The sequence below is a fragment of the Hakea prostrata genome, chromosome 4 (assembly GCF_041222555.1).
Source record: "Hakea prostrata isolate BN-2017 chromosome 4, UWA_Hpros_2, whole genome shotgun sequence".
Classification (NCBI taxonomy): domain Eukaryota; kingdom Viridiplantae; phylum Streptophyta; class Magnoliopsida; order Proteales; family Proteaceae; genus Hakea; species Hakea prostrata.
This window is the reverse complement of record NC_142603.1, coordinates 7,396,726-7,420,518: the sequence shown is the minus strand read 5'-3', so window position 1 is coordinate 7,420,518 and position 23,793 is coordinate 7,396,726. Positions and strand designations below refer to the sequence as shown.

The 23,793-nt window shown below is 38.6% G+C and overlaps 4 protein-coding genes across 4 annotated transcripts; 3 read left to right on the top strand and 1 right to left on the bottom strand.

The window, feature by feature from the left end:
- Positions 1 to 583: 583 nt before the first annotated feature.
- Positions 584 to 5,029, bottom strand: LOC149017533 (beta-galactosidase 11-like). The gene is made up of 19 exons (XM_089151862.1): positions 4,937 to 5,029; positions 4,737 to 4,832; positions 4,518 to 4,630; positions 4,362 to 4,428; positions 4,190 to 4,282; positions 3,964 to 4,107; positions 3,753 to 3,847; positions 3,459 to 3,564; positions 3,267 to 3,351; positions 3,057 to 3,175; positions 2,711 to 2,878; positions 2,358 to 2,536; positions 2,088 to 2,197; positions 1,860 to 1,969; positions 1,642 to 1,749; positions 1,456 to 1,560; positions 1,217 to 1,362; positions 809 to 1,142; positions 584 to 718 (listed from the first exon to the last, which is right to left on the bottom strand). Exons 2-19 carry the CDS (start codon positions 4,830 to 4,832, stop codon positions 584 to 586), a joined length of 2,313 nt encoding a protein of 770 aa, XP_089007988.1. The 5' UTR covers positions 4,937 to 5,029.
- A 1,708-nt stretch (positions 5,030 to 6,737) lies between these two features.
- MCM10 (minichromosome maintenance 10) lies at positions 6,738 to 12,972 on the top strand. Its single transcript, XM_089154185.1, has 11 exons — positions 6,738 to 6,972; positions 7,067 to 7,247; positions 7,343 to 7,417; positions 7,505 to 7,742; positions 7,820 to 7,944; positions 9,366 to 9,399; positions 9,484 to 9,530; positions 9,687 to 9,827; positions 11,864 to 11,928; positions 12,020 to 12,092; positions 12,248 to 12,972. The coding sequence occupies exons 1-11, from the start codon at positions 6,870 to 6,872 to the stop codon at positions 12,372 to 12,374; spliced, it is 1,209 nt and encodes a 402-aa protein (XP_089010311.1). The 5' UTR covers positions 6,738 to 6,869; the 3' UTR covers positions 12,375 to 12,972.
- Positions 12,973 to 15,191: 2,219 nt separating this feature from the next.
- LOC149017531 (rac-like GTP-binding protein 5) lies at positions 15,192 to 20,312 on the top strand. Its single transcript, XM_089151863.1, has 8 exons — positions 15,192 to 15,345; positions 15,623 to 15,826; positions 16,351 to 16,438; positions 16,535 to 16,644; positions 16,805 to 16,868; positions 19,430 to 19,494; positions 19,586 to 19,651; positions 19,750 to 20,312. Exons 2-8 carry the CDS (start codon positions 15,728 to 15,730, stop codon positions 19,849 to 19,851), a joined length of 594 nt encoding a protein of 197 aa, XP_089007989.1. The 5' UTR covers positions 15,192 to 15,345; positions 15,623 to 15,727; the 3' UTR covers positions 19,852 to 20,312.
- Positions 20,313 to 21,625: 1,313 nt separating this feature from the next.
- Positions 21,626 to 23,682, top strand: LOC149017530 (ubiquitin-conjugating enzyme E2 28-like). Its single transcript, XM_089151864.1, has 4 exons — positions 21,626 to 22,153; positions 22,241 to 22,368; positions 22,571 to 22,675; positions 22,788 to 23,682. The coding sequence occupies exons 1-4, from the start codon at positions 22,084 to 22,086 to the stop codon at positions 22,929 to 22,931; spliced, it is 447 nt and encodes a 148-aa protein (XP_089007990.1). The 5' UTR covers positions 21,626 to 22,083; the 3' UTR covers positions 22,932 to 23,682.
- Positions 23,683 to 23,793: the final 111 nt, after the last annotated feature.

Genomic DNA, 23,793 nt, shown 5'->3' with positions numbered 1-23,793 from the left:
TAAATTTTATAAAATAATAAGCAACAAATAATGCAAGTGTAAGGAGTGTATTTATTGCCCACAATATGCAATGAAGAGATTGGGTTTATGTAGGCGCAAACCATGGTTAAGACTTTTGAGATTCTCACATCAATTACAATTTGATATTCATAATCCTTCAGATCGGATGACCAATGGCGTGAAGAGTCTCATAATCAAAGTTATGAAGGGCTTCCTTTACTCAAGGGTCCCATGTACAAATAAATTAAAATAAAAGAAATGTAAAAACTAATTTTGAAACTTAATATAAAATAGAATTTAATAACAATTGATTTTCCTGGCCTTCTCATCGTTTCTTGCCAGTGAAAGACTCCTACGTTGCAGCATCTAAGTGTTTAACAGAAGTGGAAATTGAAAACCAATGGAGGAATGAAGGAATTGAATCAGTTCATGTAAATGGAAAGCCATAACGATTCTCCTTATAATAATATCGCACACATGAATTGAAAATGCAGTCATATACATGTCAACAACAACGTTCCCATCTAGAAAGTCCACCCGGTGAAATCTTAATTGATCACCTACAGATGCTCTGTGTCTTTCTCTAATCCTTTTTCTTAATATCGCATTGCACTTGAATGGCTAATGTCTTCACCATTCCTGGACAGGGTTCTTCATTCTTCTTGGTTAACTTCTTCCACTCCACTGGTATGGTGCAGGTAGTCTTTCCCAAGCAGGCCTATTCCAATCCACCACACACAAGTTAGTGCCCTACATAAGTCTCTGTGTAAACATGGTGAAAAAGAGAGCTTGAAAGAGTAAGAAATACCTGTTCTACGACTTGTTTGGTGTCGGGCGAACTGCAAGTTCCAGAGGTGAAGTTTCCACAGGCTCCGAAAGTATCACCGAAGTCAGCAAAATCAATGTTGGAAATCACCTTGTAGTTGGAGCACTTCAAGGTAGCATGTGGTACCCTGTCGTCGTTATCGTTACTTTTTACTTTCCATGTTTTAACATGTGCTAGGTGAGACTCTGTGAGGTAGCTGCACACAGTGTCTCTGTGGACAGTCAAGACTTTGATGTCTTCTGGGTTTCCTCCAATTTCCTCAAAGATAACCAGAAGGTTATTAGTTGGCTTCAAGAAAGATCTTGGGATGTGGTACCTGAAATAGCCAAAAATGGTCAGATTAGATAACCAGAGGCAGAGATTATATGTGAACTAAAAAGAGAGACTTACTCTGACTGGGTAGGCTTCCCAAGAGGCGACAGATAGGAGACCCAGTAACGCCCAATGCTTATACCATTGACCCAGGTCATGCCTTTGGACATACTTGTTAGATTGAGAGCAACAGGAGAGCGTCCTTCTGGGGCATCAAAGTAAGTCTGCAACAAAGCAATTGATGCCATTGTGAGATCTCACAGGTCATTTTTACTTCAAATCTAAAAATGGCCCTGCTTGTGTTTTTCCTTAAGTACCTTGTACCATGCGAGAGCAGGTCCCTTGCCCTTAGCTTCAGTCCATTCTGCTTTCTGTGATCCCTTTTCGGTATAGTATCTGTGCTTTTCTCCTTCCACGCCATTCTGTGCCACACAATAGTGCTTAATTGCTTGTTTTCTCTTCACAGGCAACTCGTTCTATTTATGTAAGAAGAACATGGTTACCTTATGTCCCCATCCATTCTGTGTCAGGTCAATTGTTCCAGTGTTCAAACCTTGGATGAAAACACTGCGAACACCAGCCATCCTGTGCTCCAAATAGACTCCACTATCCTTCAATCATAAAAAATCACAAAGACATTCAGTCACACATATAAATTAGAAATGCCAAGGGGGTTAACACATAAAGGGAGGAAGAGCTGGAAAATGTCTGTATTCCTTACTGGGAATCCTACTGTCATGCCCAATAGTGATATATTGTTGAGTCCAGGCTTTAGGTTTATTGCGTTCCTGAATGTGAAGGTCTTTTCTAGGTGGCTACCACGTCCGGATCCTGGAAACAACCATAGCTTATGTTAGCTTTGAAGGATTAAAACAACAGTCTTAAAACCAGGTGAAAGGTTATACAGGAAGTACATTCATGATTTTTAGAAATGAAATTGAGATCTTACCAATGTATTCGCCATTCACAAATGCATGCATTGCATGACCAAGATTTGCAACTTGGATGACAGGGACAATGTCAACACGCCTTGGTAAGTCATAGTTGCGAAGGTGAAGGCTGACAACAGAATTACATTGTTAGAAACATCAAGCAAAATTATTTTTATGTATTAATCTGACTTCTTGAAGTATGAATTTCAGTAACTGCTACAACAAACCAACAAAAAGTTCTGGTTAGATTATTGAATTTCAATTGCAATCATAGTGAATTGTCTTACCTTGTGGTGTACCATAGGTAGTCCGTGGTATCCTTTGTCTGGTTCATGAGTTCCAATGGGACCTGAGATCTTAAGGTTGCATCAGTTACAGTAATGATCTTATCTGGGGTCATTTCCCAGCGAAAATTGTTAGCTCTTTCTGATTTCTTGAAAGTTCTTGAATTGTGCTGGGCGATCACCTGTTTTAACATAGATAGAAAGTTTAATCATACATTTTTGTTTTAAACTGCACCAATTCAAAAAATTGGTGATAGACTTCTTCAGGAGATTCACTTCTACTTCATGGAACAGTTTTCTCTGGTTTGAACCATTCAAGCATTTTCATTCTACTGAAAGAGGTGACCAGGGAGTACCGTTTGAGTATTGTAGGCCACAGACTTGCAATCAGGGAGGATGCTAATGGAATGTGCAGGTAAGTAATATTCTTTTCCCTTGAAGACTGCAGTTGCAGGGATCCTAACATCAGTGTTGGTCAAGAAAGCTGCACAGTGGCCAGTTCCTGGAATTTGGTGAACAATGGCCTGCATTTCAGGACAATTAATTCCACTATTTTAGTATATATGATAATGGAATTAAACTCTACAGTGAAGATATACCATTGGAAACATCTTCTTTTTTTTTTTTTTTTTGGGGGGGGGGGGGGGGGGTTCTTTTTCCTCCCTCTTTTTACCTTGTTTTTTGCTCAAGGAAGTTACCTACCTCCAGTTGATGACCCAGTTTTTCAGTAGAGGAGACACCTTCAAGCACAGGTTTTTGGCACATTCTAAGAGCACTGTGTAAGTCCCTGAGATGACCCCATTTAGGTTCCTTCTGCAAACCTGAAGACAAAATTAAAATGTGTGAAATGGAAGAAGTGGGAAGATCAAGTTTCAGAGAAAACCATTAGAAGACAGTGATTCCATGTCTCACCATATTCATCAAGAGGGGCTTCATCATAGTAGCGGGTTGTGACAAATGAGGAAGCTGTTCTACCAAAATTGGTTCCTCCGTAATACTAAGTCAGAAGGGGAAAAGAAAAGAAAAAGGGGGAAGTTCTGTCAAGAGCCATTGTCTTCCCAGATTGCTCTACATATTATTAAAAAGTGACTAGCACATCTATACCATATAATAGTTGACAAGAGTGCCATGCTTAGAGAACCAACGAGCAACACCGTATGCAAGATCTTCTGCTGACCTCTGCGATGGTGGATCCCCAAATACACGGAATCTGCAATTGCCAAAGAGACTTGTTAATACTTTCAACTCCTCCTTGCCAAATGACAGGCTTCAAAGATTGAAATCCCACTTCAACAAACTCAGTATATCTGTTCTGTATGTATAAACTAGTCCCTGCAGATAATAACATGAGGCAGTAAATCCATGGTAATGATTTAATGTCCTTCAGAGTATACTTACTGAGCAGTCCAGTTCTCAGTCCATAGAGATGGTTTGTAGGGTTTGTTTGGACCCATGAAAGTATCCCCACAGTTTCTTCCATTGCATGCATTGATCTGCAATATAGACACGTCTTTGGTTCATTAATCTCAACATTTTTCCTGAGGAAAACCTTTTAGCATTACTGATTTTCATCACAAACACAAAAAGGCAGTGGTCAGTATACACTTACCACTGGATCTGGAGCATCCTTTTGCTTGCACATCACCCATGGGACTCCTGTATTGGTTGCCACAGCCATATTTCCTGCCCATTGAACGTATTCACTACCTGACTCTTTGAATGCGATTTGGATGGTATTATATTCATTCTCAATCTGCAGTGATCAAGGATTAGATTGATACTAATGGCATGATCATCCAAATCAAGGAAAGTGACCAGTGATGGCATAATTCTACCTGTGATAGAATGATAGGACCTCCTTGAGGGGCAAATAACTTTTCATCCTTCATCTTATTTATTATCATCTTTGTGAATGTCTTCATGTGATGCTGCAGGCCAAAAAGATTCAGTTAGATAGGCCATACCTGTTAGCATGTTTGGTCGAGGAGGGATGAATGAAATCATCACCTTGAATGGTTTATTATGAGTTCGGAAGGTAATATTGTTGACTTCCCTCATCCAATATGGAAACCCTCTACAAATTTAAGCACTGCAATTTAGTTCACTGGTTCACAAAAGAAAGATGGTTGAAAACAGAAGAACAACACAAAGTTTGAACAGTACCCGAAGTTCCATTCAGCCTGGATAAAGGGTCCAATCCTGAGGATTGCATACATACCGCTTTCTTGGATCATTCTGATGAATTTAACTAAATCATAATTTCCTTCAAAATTGAACTGCAGTTTTGAAACAAAGAAAAACTCAAAAAACAATACCTTAAGCTAACTGAAAGCAATAAAAGAAGATGAGAATGCAGATTTTTCCTGTCTCTTTTTACTTTACCTTGCCCTGTTCAGGCTCATGAATATTCCAAAAGACGTATGTCGAGATTGCATTCAACCCACCATGCTTAGATAGATTGAGTACATGGGGCCACATCTGAGAACGATTCAACCCACCAAAATTTTTGGGTCGTCAGTTATAGCAGATTAACATGTGGATTGAGAACAACACAGAAACCCAATTGAAAATTTGCAATTTACCTCTTGAGGAAGACGTGGGTAATGGATTGAACCAGAGAAGATAAACTCTCTCTTTCCATCAATAATTAAGGATCTCCCGTCATAAGTCACTTCCTTTTTATCCTTGTCATGGGCATGGGCAACAGAAGAGAGGGCCAGCAAACACAGTAGCAGGAGGACAAAGGTCCTGTCTGATATCGTCATTGTGAGCTCTCAGCAATGGTTGATTTTTTATTCCCACGAAGGTTTAAAAAAATGAGAGACGATCAAAGAAATGAAGCTTGTATGAATATGCACCAACTGTGGGTCTTGTTCCTCAGATGGAGGAAGCAAGCAGGTTGTGCTGAGAGCTCATTAGCCTTTTATGGTGTTAAAAAGCTGAAGTTTAATATGTAAGTATAAGATTAATAAGAATGTCTTCTGGAGCAAAGATCGGAAGCTATTTGTGTTGTGTCTAGAATGTTGCTTGGCTGTTTTAAGCTCTTGGCTCTTGTTTCTTCTTACAGCTCCTCCTCTCATTTTTATTTCTTGACTTTCTCTCTCCTCTCTGTTTCTCTATCTATGTCTGCTTCTTTCCCATTTTCAGAGAATTTTGAACCAGAGCTATCCATTGGATTTGGTTGCTGACCCAGTCTCTAAATTTTAACAATTCTGAGGATTCGAAATTGGCGGGTAACTCAAAACTTGGTGACGCGTCAATCTGCCACATGGCACAAAATCCATAGGGAAAAATTATATAAGAACATTAAACACGAGGTAGAAAAATGCAAAACCGTTTTCATTTAATTTTAATTTTTAGTTAAAAAATTAATAAAATATAGGAAATTTGTTTTTGGTAATCTTAACCAAAAAAAAATAAAAAAAATTGCGAGAATTAAACTCACGACCGTTACACCCAAAGCAAGAATCTTACCACTAAACCAAACACCGTATTTGTGTCAAACTGTATCAAAGCACAGACTGGCAGTCATTAGAACTTTAGGTTTGTAGTTTCGATTCTCCACCCGCCAAGAAAGAGGTTATGCTCTGTCATAATTCTCCATCACATAACAGTGTGGGGCCCACCTTTGAGTGCTATCAAACTGAATCAAGATGGGACCTACAATTGGCCTCATATGGACCACACCTCCCAATGTATAATGAAATAATGTGAGGAAAGTACAGACCTCTACCTAGACAAGTAAAGGACCCATATTCTTATTTTTATATTTGTTTCTCCGCCTCCCTTTGAAATGATGTGTTCCATAGATACCGTGTTCCACGAAATTATGTTATTTACATAAGAATATATATTTCAAGGGGAGAGGGAGGAGATTTGTGCTCTCCTTCACTTGTAAGAGGATAATTTATTGAACTTTTTATAGTCGAAAAGATGGTGACTGAATAGAAAATCCTTTTCTCTTTTCCTTTGTTTATTGGGCAAATTATAGATAAATCCCTTATATTCACAATCAATTACGTCAACTACCCTTGAGAAAAATCAATTATAAATGCCCCCTTAGTAATCTGTCTATTTATTGTTTTTAATTCTTAACAGGAGGAGCCATTTGTAAATTTTTTTTTCTAGAAGTAGTAGATGTAATTGATTACAAACATGGGGTCTATCTGTAACTTGCCCTTGTTTATTTATTTTTGGTTGGATACCATTTCACTGGCCCAAAATATTAATGGGCTTTTATTATGGGCCTTGGAGTTGTGGTAAGCCTGTTGGGGTTAAAAAAGGCAGGATATTTTTGGAGCCCATTCTTTGTTTCATGATAAGAATTCTACAATTTCAGTTCCCGCGAGAATTTCAAAACTCCCTCCACCTTATACACGGCGAATGAAGGAAAATGCCTCATTTCTCGCTCTGGTTTCCTTTCAGAAGGATTTTCACCGCCTAGTGTCAGCGATTCTTAGATTTGTGGTTCTAAATTTCTAATTAGCCGCAGAGACCGTCAGGGAGAGGAATTCCATGTCGACACACCAAGACGATCTCGATCTCCTCCTCTCTCTCCAAGATAGGGTTTTGGAAACCCCACCTGGCTCTCCTTCCAACCTTCACTCGGAGGAACCAGGCATGTCTCTCTTCTTAACCCTCCCCTTCATCCCTACCTACTCTGCCCTTATTACACTGTAATAAGACTGCATATTCGTGTCTTTCGATTGCAGGTTACCAGTCCGACGATGGGTCTCCCAAGCGGGTCAGGAAGGCTGACATGTCTGTCTTCAGAGATTCCGTTGGAGAATACCTCACGGATGAGATTAACAACGTTGAGAAAGCTTCCAGGTTGAGCAAACCCAAGAACTCTAATGATATTGTTGTCGACAAATTCTCGGGCATACGATTCCGGTACGTTTTAGGTCAACTAAAATCCAAGATAGTCGTCCAAGCGGCTTTTCTTTCCCCACTGGCTAATTCTACATGTTTTCTTTCCTCTTGTTCAGGAAACCCTTATTATCAGCTACGGAGCTAAGCAACCAGTTCTCTGACATTCGTTTTGTTCAGTTGCCAGCAATAAGGTGCATAAAAATTATTGATTTGATTTCTTATGGAACGAAGAAATACTCTTGTTATGAATTGGTGATCTAACATTTGAGGGTCATCAGGAATTTGCTTGTCGGTGATAGCATTTCTGGTTGTTGGGCAACTGTCGGTGTTCTGGTTGAGAAGGGGGATCGGAGAGTAAGCTCCACTGGGAAGAACTTCTGTATATGGAGAATTGGGAATTTGGATGAAAAAACAACTCCTGTTTTCTTGTTTGGGGATGCTTACACGAAGAACTGTAATGAGATAGCAGGAACTGTGTTTGCATTTTTCAATGCTGGTGTACGTAAGGATACTAAGGTATAAACTTAAAAGTTATGATAGTTCTGTGTTCATTTTAGATTGTGGGCTTACCTAACTCTAGCCGTGTTTTGAAGGAACCTGGATTTTCACTCAGTGTATTTTCAGCTAACCAAATCTTGAAGATGGGAACCTCTGTGGATTATGGAGTTTGCAAAGGAAAGAGAAAGGATGGGATGGCTTGCACAGCTGTAGTAAATAAGTATGTAGTTGTTGTCGTCCTCGCCTTTCTTTCCCCCGTCTTTTAGTCTTACTATAAATTTATCACTTTGATGTAAGTTTCTTATTTTAATGTTAACTATTAAAACATCTCTGTATCAGAATTTGCTTTTGTTTCTTTTCCTTTTTTTTTTTTTTGGGGGGGGGGGGGGGGGGGAGAAGGCACGGGAATGAATATAATTTGCCTTTATTTGGTTGAGTGTTACCAGTAGTTGCATCTCCAGTTAAGCTCAATCTGAAGCAGTCCATTGCATTTATCATTTGACTATTGGACTATTAGATGTAATACATAAGACTCCCATATTTTGCATAAGACTATCAATTTGAGATGTGGATTTTATTGTTTTCATGGACTATCAAGCCTTTACTTTGCATCCTGTCATCTTGCTGTGTGAGGTGATACAAATCATTCTTCTAACGCGTTATAGTTTGCTTAGCTCAGTTGCCTTGAAGGATATCTGCCAGGCTGAGGAATAATACAAGGAATCCTCTTTTACCACGAACTGTCTGCTTCTTTCTTTGTGCTGTGCCAGTTGTGGAATTTCTTCTGTTTTAGATGTTTTGGCCGGGTGGGAGACCAATGTAGGACATATATGAGTCCTAGTGAAATATGATGCTGGCATACTTCTTTCAAGAAGGATGAAAGGAAGAAGGAATGGAACTAGAAAAGAGATTGATATTCTAAACGTTAGAATAATAGTTATCTTCCTTTTAGCAAATTTTTTCAAAATTGGCTCCAGTGCAATCTTTATTCATTTGGTAACCCAAAACCTTATATTTTTCCTCTGGTCCATGCATTGAATTTCAATCATTTCCTGCCTGGCTGGTCCATTTCAATTATGGATTAATTATTAAATGATAAAAGAAAGAGTGAACTTGAATTGGGCATGTTCTAGGTAGCCATTAGCATATATATTATATTTACTTTTGTAGCCACTATGTTAGTGAATTCCAAAATGGAAGCTTTGGTCTTTCAGAAATTTCACTTTGGTTCAAAGTTTTCATTTTTGTTGCCTAGCCAAAAGTACTACTGAGATAAAATTGTAACAGTGAAAAGTTCAAGGAGACTTCATTAGATAAAAAGTAGGGTGCTTTTGAAAGGAAATTCATATGGTTGTTAAGAACCCTGAATGATTTCTCTTTGCTGCCCTCATTCTTTTAATTTTTTTTTGTGGGGGGGGGTTGTGTGTGTGGGGTGAATATCATTCTTTTAAATTCAAGCTTATAGTCACCTTTTTTTAATTCATTTGATTAATGATATTCTAGACGCTTCCTTTCCATCTTATTGTGAGAAATATGTTACATATTTTTTTGGTGCAATGAAGGAAAGTGAAATTCTCATTTGTGTTGTAAACAAGTGATCCGAAGCCAAAGATTTCTTACGTAGTCATTCTATGCTTTCAGGCGTGGTGGAATATATTGCAAATACCATAAGTCGGTAAGAATGGATGCTCAATACTCTCTTTTATTGAACTTGATCGACCAAGCAACTAAATACATCCTCTGTACTCTTTATTGCCAGAAAACATCTGATAAATATTCAGTTGTGCGTTCTGAACTAAAGGGAGGGTAAGTCTGATGTTGAATCATGTTGAGCAATTTTGGTTTTATGCTGTTACCTTATCTTTTGAATGAAGCAGAAATTTCAGTAACTTTCCTTTGTCAGAAATCCTCTATTTATTTTATATACCTTGCATGGGTGTTTCACATTTGTTGTTTTGGCAGGAATTTGAGAACAGCCTTCAGAGGTCCCCTAAAGTCAGAAGGGATTTACTTGGTGGATCCCCTTGCTGACAAGACAAACTCTCAAAAGTCCAAGCAACCAGTGAAGCTATTGTCTGTGGAGGGATTAAAGAAGGCCTTAAGGTTTATTCTGGAATTTTGTGCTTACACTATCCTAATTGCCTTTGACCTTTTTTTCTTCTTTACTTTCAATATTTATATATATGTTTTTAATTGTTGTTATTTGGTGTGACCCAAGGTTGTACATCTTGAATTCTAGGCTGGTTCAGTTGGGCCCAAAACTGGGACATGCATGGTATCCTTTTGAGGTTTTGACACTAGATCTTATGTACAAGAAATTCAGCTAAGAACCAGTCTATAGTAGGATTGGTGATTGGCAGGACACAAAATCAGAAGTAACTTAGAGAATAAGAACCAAAACAGTGGGTAGAATGGCTCCCAATCCTGATTGAGCACAGCTTCTATGATGGTGAAGATATGCTTTTTCTTTGAATTCTGATGGTTCAATCAAGAAACATAACGAAACCTTCCAAGATCAAAACAATGTTTCTTCAGGCCAATCTAGCAGTGGAATCTAGCCAAGTTTGGATTTGGTAGTGATGAAGTATCTGATGCAAAGAGGTTTTGATGGTTGAAAAATAAGATATGGAGTGAGAATGAAAATGGAAAGTATGGTGATATAGTATAGGGTGCAAGTGCGGACTGAATGGAGAGATTGGAGTTGCAAATGTATGCTTCAATACCCTGCAGGGTTTGATGATGGAGGATGGAGATAATCAGATCTGTAGTTCTGGAGGGAACAAAGCAGGATAGTTGGATCGAGGAAGCAGTAGTAGCAGCAGCAGCCTTGGTGTTGGGAGAATCCAGTGAACAAATGCACTTTGGATGATGTCAAGGCTTCAAGCACTTAAACAATAACAGCAGTAGAAGAACTTGAATGCCAAGGAAAGGAAAATAATAGAGAATAGAAGAAGGTAGGGAGTTAGGAAGTTTGGCCCAAGGGTTTCTGCTCTCACCAGCGTAGCCTGTTCAGTCATTCATTGTCAGTCAATTTGAGGAGAATATTCAGTGCTTAAAAACAATTTCATTCATTTACTATATTGTTGGATGGGGGCTTCTTAGGGCATTACGTATTTATGGGCAACTCTGCAGCTATGTCTTACCCCAAGAATTTTTGCTGGGAGATTGTTTCGATGCCTTGACCTCGGGGCTACAACTGTGCTCCATCAACCGTTGCACCCCCTTCTAAAATCCAAACTTTAATTGATCCAATTCATCTTGATCGCTGTTCCCCAACAGATTTCGGAATGTCCAAAGCAGCGCTGCATCAGAATGATTCTAAAAATATAAACTCAATTAAAATTCTGAATTCCCACTTGACAAATTAAAAATATTCGTGTGATCTGATTGTGGATCCACAAAATCTTCTAGCAGCATTCAGACCGAGGCAGAATAAGGGAGTGTGATAGTGTCATGTTATATTAACTGTGTATTAGCATTCTTTTTTTCCCCCCTCCATCAGTTGTCCCACATCAGGATCCCCCGAGTTTCATTTTGGACATGCCCAAAATCTAGAGAACTTGTAAATCTTGGACAGTTCTGATTGAGATTTAGTTCCATGGTGGGTTTTGAACCAGAATATATGGAATAAGTCCTGATGGAAGGGACCAAGTTATGCAGCTAAGGCAATTGAGTGAATTAATTTCTGCCGAATTTAGTATTTGATGTCTCTGCTCTTTAGTAATGCTATTGATACGATTGGTTCACTATTTTAGTATTATACTTTTTGATCTTGATGACCTCAGTAACCTCAATGTTATCATCAATGCAAAGATTTAATTAGTTTTCTTAGTTAAAAATTCTGTTATGTATTTTCTGTTGGGTTCTATGGCTTTGACTGCTCCTGGGTCTGTTATATCATTGAGATCTGATTAAATTGCTTTTTGATTCTGATAGGTGCTCAGAAACTTTGTTTTGATTTTTAATTTTGTTAAAGCTCGAGAAGTTCTTAGTCTGTAAAATTTCTCACTCTTGTTAGGATTCTTAAATGATTTTTTTTTCTTCTTGTCATGTGATGGATATGCACTGGAAAGATAGAATTTATTTTCTTTTTTATTAGTGAAAATAATGATATCTGATTGTCGTATACAAATGGACAGTAATGCAGGTAAAGTGACAACTAATACTCACTCACAAGGAATAAGATTCCTAGCAGAAGTCACAGGTATGTTGATCTTTTTCTATCTGCTGATCATCTTCATGGCAATCTTATCCAAATTTTGTGGCTTAATCTTCTGCTATTCTTTTTTTCACAGGGAAAATGCACCCAAAAAATTTAAGTAAAGAATCTGCAATTCCAAATCATTTAAAAAGTTGTGCAGAGAAAAGGTCAATCATTCTATTTCCTGTATTATGTATTCGATTGTATATGTATTGTTTGCATGTTAGGTGAATTTTCTACTGTAGTTAGGTACATGTTGAACATCCTTGTACCTTGTGATGTTGTGGGTTTGTTTCTTCAAAGATTTGGTATTTACATTCAGGTTATCGTCATCAAAGTTGGCTCCAGCTATCGGTGTAAATAGTGAACCAGAGGCAAAGAGAAAGAAAGCTGATCAGGCTTCAGAAAAGATGATTGAATTAGATATTGTTAGTTCAGATGAAGATTGATTGGCAAATCTGTTCTTATCAGCCACTCACAATAGTGCGAAAACTGGTCCTTGCGTGCATCCTTCATGGCATGCCTTTCATTGGACAACATTTCTACGACTAGATTCAAAGGGCAGGAAACAAATGCCAGTTCCTTCCAAGGAATCTAACTTATTGCTCAAAGTGGTTCTCACCCCCAGAATTTTCCTAGGCGAGGATTATTTGCGTCTTTTTTTTATGTATTTGACATTATTTTAGACATCTGCTAATATTCTGACTAAACTTTACTGTTGAGAAAATCTTTCTATTGAAATACTTGTAACTTTTACATGTATAGTGAAAATGCACATTTGCAAGTCTTCTCAAGGAAAGTCATTGTTGTAGACACATTACTTTCAATTGTGGGTGTGGGGTTGTGGTGGGGAAGTTTCTTCCAGCAGTTGACTCACTTTCTATCTATATCTCTTTGGTGTGTTACAGACTCCTGAGGTGGGAGTCCAGTAGGCAAGGAAAAGATGCAATTTCATCCAGTATAGCAGTTAACACAGCCTCTGTGTGGGTCCGTATGAAAACAGAGAATTGAAAAATGGTAGATTCTTCTAGTTTCCATTCTCATGTACACGAGTCAAGAAATCTATTTTCTGAAGCTTATAGCCATATAATAAACAATGAATGAAAGAGTTTATTTTAGTAGGTGCCTACATGGGTGGTAGGAGAGGTTGGTTTCGAGCACATGGGTTTGGCGCTTGGATTTTCTCCCTTGATTAGCGGTTCAGGAATTTTGTAGCATTGCCCATTTGGCTCTACATTTAGGTTGTGTGTTATTTAATTCATCATGACTCAGCCAGTATATCATCTCATCCACCACCCAACCTACCCAACAGAAAATTCCCCTTTTTCTTTCATTCATTTCGTAGTAATATGAAAATTATTCCTTATTGTGAGTTGAATCGCATGAAGGTCCGACATGAAACCTCACAAGTAGTTTGCCATGTATTAAGTAAAACCATGAGTTTACATGGTTAAATTCATTGTCGGGTCTTATTATCCTGCAGACTAACCATGGTGTGAATATGAGCCAAAATGTCCTACGCTTTAAGGGAAACTGCCCTCCGGGCCAGGGTGTCTGCAAGTTGCCATCACACACTTAATAAGTGAAACTCTCGAAAGCAACACTGAGCATTGAAAAGGGTCATGAGGAAATAGACAAGACCTGATGGCTGACACTTACAAGTGAGAAGATGAAATGGTTTTTAAGATGGCTTTGATGGCTGCATTTTAACAAAAGGCACATATTGCAATACTAAAGATGAGGATTTTCACAACATGATGATGGGAGGGGCCATCAGCCATGGCGTGGACGTGGGAATCGGGCTAGAGGTAGTCAACGGTCTTGTCTTGTTTTGAAATATTGGGTGAACTAGTATTGTTGGTGTCCACGTCTTGCTTGGATAAAATTTTCAGTAGAAAAGGACAGAAGGGAGGGTTGAGAGTTTAGTGAGGGTAGGGAGAGGTTGGACCTTGTTGGACATTGCAGAAAAGATGGGTTTTGTGTGGGCCCATCAGCTATGGACTGTTTACCAACTACATAACCTAATCAACCACCACCAACTCTATCCAAACACACACATAATCCTTTCTTTGCAGTTTTTTCTGGTTGGCTTTAGATTGAAGCTTGAGATTGTTCCATAGATGCTCTTCTTCTTACAAAGGTCAACCATGTATAGCATAGCAGATGGTTTTAATCGGCCAGTGAGCAAGGTTTCTTTATTGGGCCATAGCCATCCTTGACCCTAGCTGTGCTGACCAACTCATAGTTCTCTTCTTATATTAAATTTCGCCTTGAAAGCTAAGATACCCATTAATCTCTCTCAAAATAATTACTTAAAGAACAAGGCATGTTCCAAATGCAGCTTACCATCTTTTCTCTTAAGGTGGATTAGGGTTTGTCCTCAACAAAACAAAACTTTGGGGTTCCTCCAAGAACAAGATGACAAATCCTTTTACTCTTTCCCTGACTGATTCTGAGTAGATAGAGCCAATACCCATTAATGCATGATGAAGGAAATGAAGCAAATGTTTAATAAATGAACAAGGGATCATGGCATTGGTTCGTGGGAACACTGTCGTTTCACATGTTAGTGAAATGGGTACATGGATGTGAGAGTTACTGTCTCTTCATGCTGCCTCCTTACAAACTCACATTATCTTTCATATCCCTTTCCAATCAATCAACTGCAACTGCACCATTAATGTCATAAACAAAGCTCTAATTCCATCTTTTCACATAAAAATTGCATTCAAAGTTGCCATTATTAGCTTCAAGCTTTCTGGGAATTCCTTTTCCCTATTCACATTAACCCATTAAGTAATGCAATGATAGAAAGTGTGAAAGTTTCAAGTACAATAAGTGGTGATCAGACAGGTGTCATTCACATTTACATAAATACCCCTTGGGGATCAGGTTTTTTTTTTTTTTTGCCAAAAAAAAAACTAGGTTCACAAAGAATCCGACATCGTAGGGCTGTGTATTAACTGTCGCACAGCAAAATTTCTCTGTGTTTTCATTTTTCTTTTTTATTTTGAAAATTTTAGGTAGGTCCCATTATTGTATATAATAAAATAAGATGCGTGACGCGCACTCCTCTATCATGTAAGGAGGTTTAGATGAGGATGATCGGACGGTGAGAGAAGAAATCCTAATCGTAGGGTCGGTATGAAGTGCTTGTGACACGTGGAACGCACGAGAGTGTCGCGCGTAAAGATTCACGATAGCTATCAGTGTATATTAACTTGACCCGCGTATACTTAATTTACGATCAGGTTGTCTGATCTGTAATGGAGGGAAGTGGGTGAAGAAGGTAAGAGAGAGAAGAGAAGAAAGGGGTTTTGTTTATTTTTGTGGTGGAATTTGTTGCTGGTGTGAGTTTTCGGGGGTGAGGGGTTTGGGTCAGCGAACGCTTCCACCGCATTGTTTCACGGTTTCTTCAAGGTGAGTTTTTTCTTCCTCTTTCTCTCTCTGTCAATCAATCAATGACACTGTCACTGTTGTAATTGGGTCTTCTCTCAAACCCACATTTTTTTGCTTTCATTTTCATTCCTTCTGGGGTTAGGGTTACGGTTTCTTCTGGCGTTCGGAAGATATCGCTGCCTATTTTCCTTTTGTTGTTTTTGGGTTTCGGCGTCTCTGTTTTAGGGTTCGGAAATAATTGATTTGGCAGGAGTTTGTTGAGAAATGGGGTTTTCTGTTGGGCTGTCTTCGTGGGCAGATGTTTAGTTGAAAGGAGACGGCCACAGAGGAGATAACGAAGGCTAGGGTGTTATCTGGTTAGCTGGTCGTCGTCGGGAGAAGATCTGGAGCTTCACCGGCGGAAATGAGCGCGTCTCGCTTCATCAAATGTGTCACGGTCGGGGATGGTGCCGTTGGTAAAACTTGTATGCTGATTTCCTACACCAGTAACACATTTCCCACGGTGAGTCATAACTTTTGAATTTCGAGCAAGTTAAGGTTTTGAGTTGACTCTCGGAGAAGTTGAATTATCCTATCACAAACAAGATGCTAAATTTTCATGGTTTCGTGTATTTCTCCTTTTTTGTCCCCTTGGAGGATACCCATCTTCGGGTAGCAGATTCTAAGTGATGCTTGATTTCGAAAATGCTTATGGGAGGGGAAAACAAATTTTCTAATTTTTGTGGCTTGAAAGATAATCCTTCTAAGGGTGGAGGAGCGCTTGATGTTTAATAATTTTCCCTTTGCTTTCAAATTTTAATTTCCGGTTTCTAGCGATTGCCTTGGAATATTCTGTATCTTGGTTTGAATTTTGTGGTGTTGAGTTTAATTTGGATTATCGTTGTGATGTACGGTCATGTTCACGTTCCAAATTGCTCATAAAGTGTCCTCTTGATTCCTGAAATGTTGAGTTCATTAGTTACTGAGATCATTGTATTGTTATTGGTGGGTGAAACCTTATTTCTTTTGCATTGTAATGGAAAACAGGATTACGTGCCAACTGTTTTTGACAATTTCAGTGCAAATGTTGTTGTGGATGGGAACACTGTCAATCTAGGGTTGTGGGATACTGCTGGTGAGCTATTGCCTCTTTGCCCCCCCCCCCCCCTTTCCCTTCCACCATGGTAATATTGGTTTATTCTTGGCCCTGAGTTTGTTAATTATGTAACAGGACAAGAGGATTACAATAGATTAAGACCTTTAAGCTATCGTGGTGCTGATGTGTTCCTTTTGGCCTTCTCTCTCATTAGCAAGGCTAGCTATGAAAATGTTGCAAAGAAGGTAAGGGATCGATTTTCTCCTTGCGGTTAAAAGGGAAAAATATGAAAAGAATAATAGAAGACTGACTTTGTAGTTAGTTTATGTGTATTTATCTTTTTAGTTAACATCTAAACCACAAGGTTTGGTGGTAACTTTTTCTGTTTGTGGTTTCAATTTTCAGTGGATTCCTGAACTGAGGCATTATGCACCTGGGGTTCCAATAATTCTTGTTGGAACAAAGCTTGGTTAGACATCAGTACCCATCTTATTAAATTTCTTGTATTTCTTGTGGTTTTTCTTTTCCATAATTACCTTTCTTTCTTGTGATGTTGATGACTTCTTCTTTTTGTTTTGGATGACAACAGATGTGTGGTGCTTGATAATTTAAACAAGCATAATACTTCTATGGAAATGGGTCTTAAGATCCTGAACAATTTATAAATTGATATATCTGCATGTCCAGCTAATCTTTAGTGGGAATTTTACTTGTCTTGACTGTATGGCTCACTGTCTTCAGAGTTCAGATAATCTCTCTGCCTATTTGTATTTTCTTTCTTCATTTTAGGATTGTTAAAATTATTTATATTTTCCCATTGTGGTTGTAAGGTGAGACATGAGAGTTGTCTGATCTAATGGATGATCTCCTGGATTGGGATTGGTTCCACATGTTTTCTGGGGAGTCTGCCTGCTTGATGATAGTAATGCACATGAGTAGAAGTGTCTTGGGGTAGGGTCTTTATGCTTTCTTGCCTGGATCAAGTAAGGAGTTACAGTATTTGTGCGAGTGTGTGTAAAATGGAAAGGTTTTTGAGGATTTTGTGGTTCACTGATCCCTGAGTTCCATGTGCTGCATTGATGCTCTAATAGGAGTAAAAGGGATAGATGGATAAAGAGGTTTAATATTGTCATCTTATTGAGGTACTTTGTTGTCAGTACAGTTTTGTTTTCATGAGAATAGGATAGCAGGTGCTCTGACTATTGTGCTCCAGAAACAGCACATCTTTTTTCTTTTTGGGGAGTAAATTCAGCACATCTTCTTCTCATTGTTTTATATTTACTACTTTTTAAGATTTTTTGAATTGTGCAATAAAATAATGGCTATATTTAGCATTTGTTATCATTAGTGGCTACTCCTTATTTGTGGGCTGTGGCATCGTTTTGGTTATACAGCTTGATTCTTGCAACTTAGTAGTTAGTATCAAGTATCAACAAAACAACTTAAGCTTTTGCATTAAAGTATTTGTCATATGAGGGTTGTCAGTTACTGGTATGAAGTGCTTGACATGATTTGCAAGGCTGCAATGCGAATGATTAGTTATTTTTTATTCAAAATCATGAATAAATTTTACATATGTCAGTTTACATTGTTATTTGTTAAGATAGGGTGAATGTAGAATGATTATATCTAAGAAAAATTTTGCAAATGATACATAATCATTGGGATGAAACCAGAAATATCTGATGAATTAACTTTGTTATTGGCATATGGTACACAATATGATATGGATTTTCACTGTATGGGGTGTCATTGTTTTAGCTATGGGCTAACATCTTTAATACTTGTATAAATTTAAGTTCATGTTGGTTCAGAATCAAACCTGATTTTAGGTTTCTTTAGTTACTGGTGCTGCAAAACATCTTGATTCAGGATTTGATCCTTTGTATTTGGACATTTCTTTCATTATCATGGCAATGTAATTTTATTGTACTTAATGTGATGTGACATCTTATAATAAATTTGTTTGTTCACACCTTTTCTGTTGAAGTTCTAGCATTTAATTGTGTTTTCTGTTTGCTTTCAATGGTCACATGTTATCCAGTCCTTGGTGGGAACTGGCAAGAGAAAGTAGGGAGGATTTGTGGGCTGTGTGGCCTGCAGTAGGGCTGCAACTTGCCACAATGTTTTTTTTATTGGGCATCTGTAATGATCTCCTGGATTTGGAAGCTATCCCATCTCATGTGGGGACGTATTTTATGTTAAATGACATCCTCTTTCTCTTTCCATCCTCAGACCTAGTTTTGGCCTCTTTATGTTTCTCTTTGCCCATTTGGTTGCCCTTGGCTTTTAAGTTTGTTGTTGTGGTCAAAGGCAATCATCCTACTTATTCATGTGTTGTCGTTTCTTCCCAGGACAGTAGTCAATTGTCTTCACTTTTCTTTTCTGCAGCACACTTACTTTCTTGAAGATCAATTTCCCTGGAAGTCCTTGGTGGTGTCTTTTCATTACTACTACATCGTAGCTGCTAGAAAGAGTGAACCTGCTTTTTTTTTTTTAATTGAATTCTGGAGTATGCAAGTATTTGCAGATGTTGTTGCTTGGTTTGTTCATCCTTCTGGGTTTGAAACTTATGCGTTATATTAACTTCTTTTGTAGGGTTGTTTGGTAGTTGCATCTGTTTGCTTATGCTGTTTGACTTGTCCTACTTAAGTACTTGTGCAGATGTGGGATAGAAACATAATGTTTAAGACATTAATTCACTGTTTGTGCTCCTTTTCCTTTTTGATGCTTTTGGAATAAGTTTGAAATTTCTGCCACAAGAATGTTGTCATTCTTGATTGGGTGGTGTGTTGTTCTCTACATATTTGTTCTCCTTATGTTGATGCATTGTTTGACCTTCCCAAATTTCCATGCGTTTGTCTATGAGAAGTTGGAAAAATTATTTCCATGCGTTTGTCCATTAAGTTTGAAATGCATTGCTTGCTTGTCTATTTTTCACCCATGTAATCTTTTTCAAGTTTGTTGCATGATTGTTAAATCTTTGAAGAAAATGTTTTTGGTTTGACTTCCATTACTTATGTTTGTCAGATCTTAGGGATGACAAACAATTTTTTATTGACCACCCCGGTGCAGTGGCTATTACTACGGCTCAGGTAGATACATTTGCAGTTGTGTTTAAGCTGATGGGATATTTTGTACGCGGTTCTTTTGTGATCCCTTAATGGGTCTTCGTCTCTATTGTAGGGAGAAGAGCTGAAGAAGTTGATAGGAGCACCTGCCTATATAGAATGCAGTTCAAAAACACAGCAGGTATAGACCTTTGGTTTGTTAATGTGGGGCTTGGACAGAGGGGTGCAGGACTTTATTAGTGTATTCATGTGTTTGTGAACACTTTGTTGTCAATGCAGAATGTTAAAGCAGTCTTTGATGCGGCCATAAAAGTGGTGCTCCAGCCACCCAAGTCTAAGAAAAAGAAGAAAAAGGCACAGAAGAGTTGCTCCATTTTGTAATCAAGGAAACAATAGGTGTGAAAGGAAAGATAACCCCTACTAGTCAATCCTTCCTGAATTTTCTTCCACGCTGTTCCTTTACTTGTTCTCTCGAGGAAGGTGCAGGCCTTGGTGTATAGTCTTCCAACTGACAGTTATTAGGGAGCTTCTTCTCTGAAAAGAATCAGGTGGTTAGTGTCTTGCTTTCTTTGTCTTTGTGGTCTGCAGTGGATGGCTCAGCATTACGTGGTAACATATCCGTATATTAACCAGATGGGAGGAGGATCCTCATCTGGCAGAGCATTCATTTTTTTTTTTCTTCTTTTTTTTGGGTTTTTGTTTATGGATTTAGGATTCATCTCATATATTAACCAGATGGGCGGAAGACTGTCAATTTGAAGGAACAGCTGTTTCATTGCATGAACATGGATTATATTCATATTCTGTATTGCTATAAAAAGTACTTCCCCAGGTTGGCTTCATTTGGAATGCTGTTGCATCTGCTTTTAGTGTGTTCAAAGCCTCTCTCAGACATGGTGTTTTTTGGATGCGCATACTAACCCATTGTCTTTGGATTTTTATTCCCAATCCCAATTGCTTGCTATAAATTGTTAAAAAATGACATATCCAGTGCGTGTTTATTACTGTTACCCCCGTTTTCAGAGAAGTAGGTTCATGGACAATATGCGCTTTGTATTGTTGCTGGCTTTGATGTGCAATGTTGTGTCATGAAGGATTGGACCCAGATAATTATCTGGGAGATCACAGAGAAGCATGGTAGTACCGGGAAAAACTTCTTGACGGTAAACCTCACAGAGATGCTTAACTTATGTTGCAAGAACATATAATACTGTTATACGTTAGAGCTTTCAATCTTTTCCTAGCTTCTTGTGAAAAATGGCTAGAAAACCTCACCAAGGAATGATCCTTTCTTCCATGAGTGGTTAAAGGATCATGACGACAACAATAGGCTCGTTTGATACAATATAAGCAGAACTAACCAGCCTATTAGTAAAAACTACCACCAGTCGATCAGAACATCAGAATCTAGAGATGCCAAATGAATATGCATTAGGCAAAATGCCAGCTGGGTGAGGTTTTTGATTGAAAACCCTTACATATCCCGCTTTTGGTTGTTGGTTCTGCTAAACCGTGCTTGTCTTACAAAACTCCCACGTCTTGCAGGCTCAATCAAGGATCCAGCTTCGCCAGATGTGGTTTCATATGATTAGAAAAAAACTATGAATACAATAATCCCAGAAATTCAAAGGATAAGGTTGGGGCCTGGGGGTAAACGTTGAAGGACAGGTTCATCTTTTCCAGAAAATAAGATGACAGGTTCATGACAGGCTTGTTGACAGTGAGGGTTGCCTGATTCTCTCAACTGCCGCCACTGATGGTGTTGGGTTTGGTGCAGAATATAAATAGAGAAAAATATTCTGTAGGCAAGCAGTGTAGTCAACTACGTCTTCAAATTATAAAGTTAGCAAAAGCATATGAATGAACATAGACTAGGCAACTTGCTCAAAGAAATCTCTCCCAGAAATGTATATTACATATGTTGACATCGGAACCGTTTGTGCTAAGAAGGAATATATGTACTTTTTTGAAGCACAAGGTTTTATATATTATTGTGGATGGCCGGTGGTGAAGCTTGGTTAGATTCTTTTCAGCTTTGACTTTGCTTCCACAGTTTCAATTCATCAGGTTTGGTTGAGCAACATTAAAAAAACTAGAACTTGATTTTTGGGCGGTGATGGAGATTCTATTTGTCCTCGTTTCATCATTGAGAAGAGGAAGTAGGACCGAGATAATAGCTCGTACATCACCCACGATGGGAATTCTTTTCACATTTCTTGTTGATAAGAACAATTCCACCATGGTTGTGTTAACGGGAATTCTTTTCCCACTCATTGCCTTGAACAGTTGTAAAAGGTTTCACATTGGAAACCCGTCTCTCTCTCTGTTCATTTTTTCTATGATTCGTGACTTGCTGTATTCCGTGCACCAAGAATCTATACTCTGGTGGCCACCTTCCTTCTGCTCCAAAAAGAACAGAAGACCAATCAATCACTTTCCTCCCTCCTGATCCTCCGTCTCCTCCTCCAGAGATGTATTTATTATATACACCTCATCTAACCTCTCAGGACATTCCTGCAGTCGTGTGCTTTCCCCTGTTCTGTATAACCTTTCCTCAGGTTTCTTTGGTCTCTACGCGTGAGAGAAATAATTCAGACTCCACATATTGCTTGAATGGCATCCAGGAGAATCTTCAAGGAGCTCAAGGACTTGCAGAGAGACCCACCAACTTCATGCAGCGCAGGTATGGAGTTGTAAACTGGCTTTCTCAGAAATTAAACTTGTGGGTATTGACAGGTTCAGGCTTTTATGTGATTATTTGGATGTTCAGGTCCAGTTGCAGATGATATGTTCCATTGGCAGGCAACCATCATTGGTCCAAATGACAGTCCTTACTCTGGGGGTGTTTTCCTCGTAACCATCCACTTCCCACCAGACTATCCTTTCAAGCCTCCTAAGGTATACAACTAACTAATAAAAACCTCCCTAGTTTCTATGTACCTGAACCGATTGGGGAAAAGTAAACATCATCATAATGGGTTTTTCATAGAATTTTGATCCCACTTCCACCCGCCAAAACTGGTTGTGGAATTTGATAGATACGATAGGAATCCTCCACTCCAAAAGAAAATATTGACAGGTGTGTTGATTTCTTGGGCAGATAGCGTTCAGGACCAAAGTCTTCCATCCAAATATAAACAGTAATGGGAACATATGCTTGGACATTCTCAAGGAGCAATGGAGCCCTGCTCTTACAATTTCGAAGGTAGTGTATAACCAACTAGATTCAGGGCTCACGAAATATATATATGTGCAGCAAGATTGTGCTGCTTTGATAGTGTGTCCGTTTGATATCTGATGGGTTTTGCTGCATGCAGGTTTTACTTTCTATTTGTTCACTGCTCACCGATCCAAACCCAGACGACCCTCTGGTTCCTGAGATTGCCCATATGTGCAAGACAGACAAAGTCAAGTACGAGAACACAGCTCGCAACTGGACCCAAAAGTATGCCATGGGTTGAAAGTCTCTTAAGGATCATTCTCTCTTCCTTTTACTTTGCTTATTCCCCGTTCTCTCAGTTCCCCTATCGCAATTCAAATTAATTGAGAAAACTTGTGTACAAGATCGGCACTTGTTGGATTACTTGTCTATCTCTTTACGAATAATTGACCCTTTTTAAAGGACTGTTAGCCCAATTGCCCCTCATATGATTGCATTTCCTAATACAAAAATGTAACTTCTACGATTTTGATGGTAAAAATATCAGTGTAGTTTCTGAGTGTTTATTCAAGATCAGTTTGAGAAATTACTTACCAGTGAAGATCCCAGAAACAAGTACTTTCTAAGATCTAGTTCAGAACCAATTATTTTTCTTTCTTGATAATCATTGCACCAGTGCTGCTCTGTTGGTTCTGGTGGATGTAGCGTTGTAGCAAATCCACTACCAAATCTGTTTAAGAAGAACCATGGAGGCCTATGGTCGAATTTGCGCTTTTCTATTTCCCCCTTGGTGGAGCAATTTGCGCATTTGTTGCATTTGCTACCTATTATGAGCAGAAGATGATAAGATCTCTGGAAGGATTATGCGGATGGGTTTTTGTCAAATCCTTGCTTGAGCTCGAATCTGCATCCATCCTCTTGTAATGAATAGTTGTTCTCTGTCCTTTCTTTAAGCAAAGAAGAGCTTATTTACCCGGGAAGAATTTCCCATTATCATCCATTTCTTTACAGATGTGCTAAACTTATCCGAGTTAAAATCCAACGACTGATAAATGATATAAAAAAAAAATTTAATCCTAAATCATTTCTCTCTTATTCTTCTCTTTCTCTACAATGGAGAGGCCGGGAAAGGGTCGACGAAGTTTAAATGTCACCGATAAAAA

What these genes read in the sequence shown, in the direction of transcription:
- LOC149017533 (XM_089151862.1), bottom strand. Translation starts at nt 4,832, where the DNA reads ATGTGGCCCCATGTACTCAATCTATCTAAGCATGGTGGGTTGAATGCA. An exon ending in TGTGAATGGCGAATACATTG is followed by an intron (nt 1,970 to 2,087) that starts GTAAGATCTCAA and finishes GGTTGTTTCCAG; the next exon opens with GATCCGGACGTGGTAGCCAC. An exon ending in CTGCTCTCGCATGGTACAAG is followed by an intron (nt 1,363 to 1,455) that starts GTACTTAAGGAA and finishes GCTTTGTTGCAG; the next exon opens with ACTTACTTTGATGCCCCAGA.
- MCM10 (XM_089154185.1), top strand. Translation starts at nt 6,870, where the DNA reads ATGTCGACACACCAAGACGATCTCGATCTCCTCCTCTCTCTCCAAGAT. An exon ending in CGTTCTGAACTAAAGGGAGG is followed by an intron (nt 9,531 to 9,686) that starts GTAAGTCTGATG and finishes TTGTTTTGGCAG; the next exon opens with GAATTTGAGAACAGCCTTCA. An exon ending in ATTCCTAGCAGAAGTCACAG is followed by an intron (nt 11,929 to 12,019) that starts GTATGTTGATCT and finishes TTTTTTTCACAG; the next exon opens with GGAAAATGCACCCAAAAAAT.
- LOC149017531 (XM_089151863.1), top strand. Translation starts at nt 15,728, where the DNA reads ATGAGCGCGTCTCGCTTCATCAAATGTGTCACGGTCGGGGATGGTGCC. An exon ending in TCTTGTTGGAACAAAGCTTG is followed by an intron (nt 16,869 to 19,429) that starts GTTAGACATCAG and finishes TATGTTTGTCAG; the next exon opens with ATCTTAGGGATGACAAACAA. An exon ending in TGGCTATTACTACGGCTCAG is followed by an intron (nt 19,495 to 19,585) that starts GTAGATACATTT and finishes TCTCTATTGTAG; the next exon opens with GGAGAAGAGCTGAAGAAGTT.
- LOC149017530 (XM_089151864.1), top strand. Translation starts at nt 22,084, where the DNA reads ATGGCATCCAGGAGAATCTTCAAGGAGCTCAAGGACTTGCAGAGAGAC. An exon ending in ACCAACTTCATGCAGCGCAG is followed by an intron (nt 22,154 to 22,240) that starts GTATGGAGTTGT and finishes TTGGATGTTCAG; the next exon opens with GTCCAGTTGCAGATGATATG. An exon ending in CTGCTCTTACAATTTCGAAG is followed by an intron (nt 22,676 to 22,787) that starts GTAGTGTATAAC and finishes TGCTGCATGCAG; the next exon opens with GTTTTACTTTCTATTTGTTC.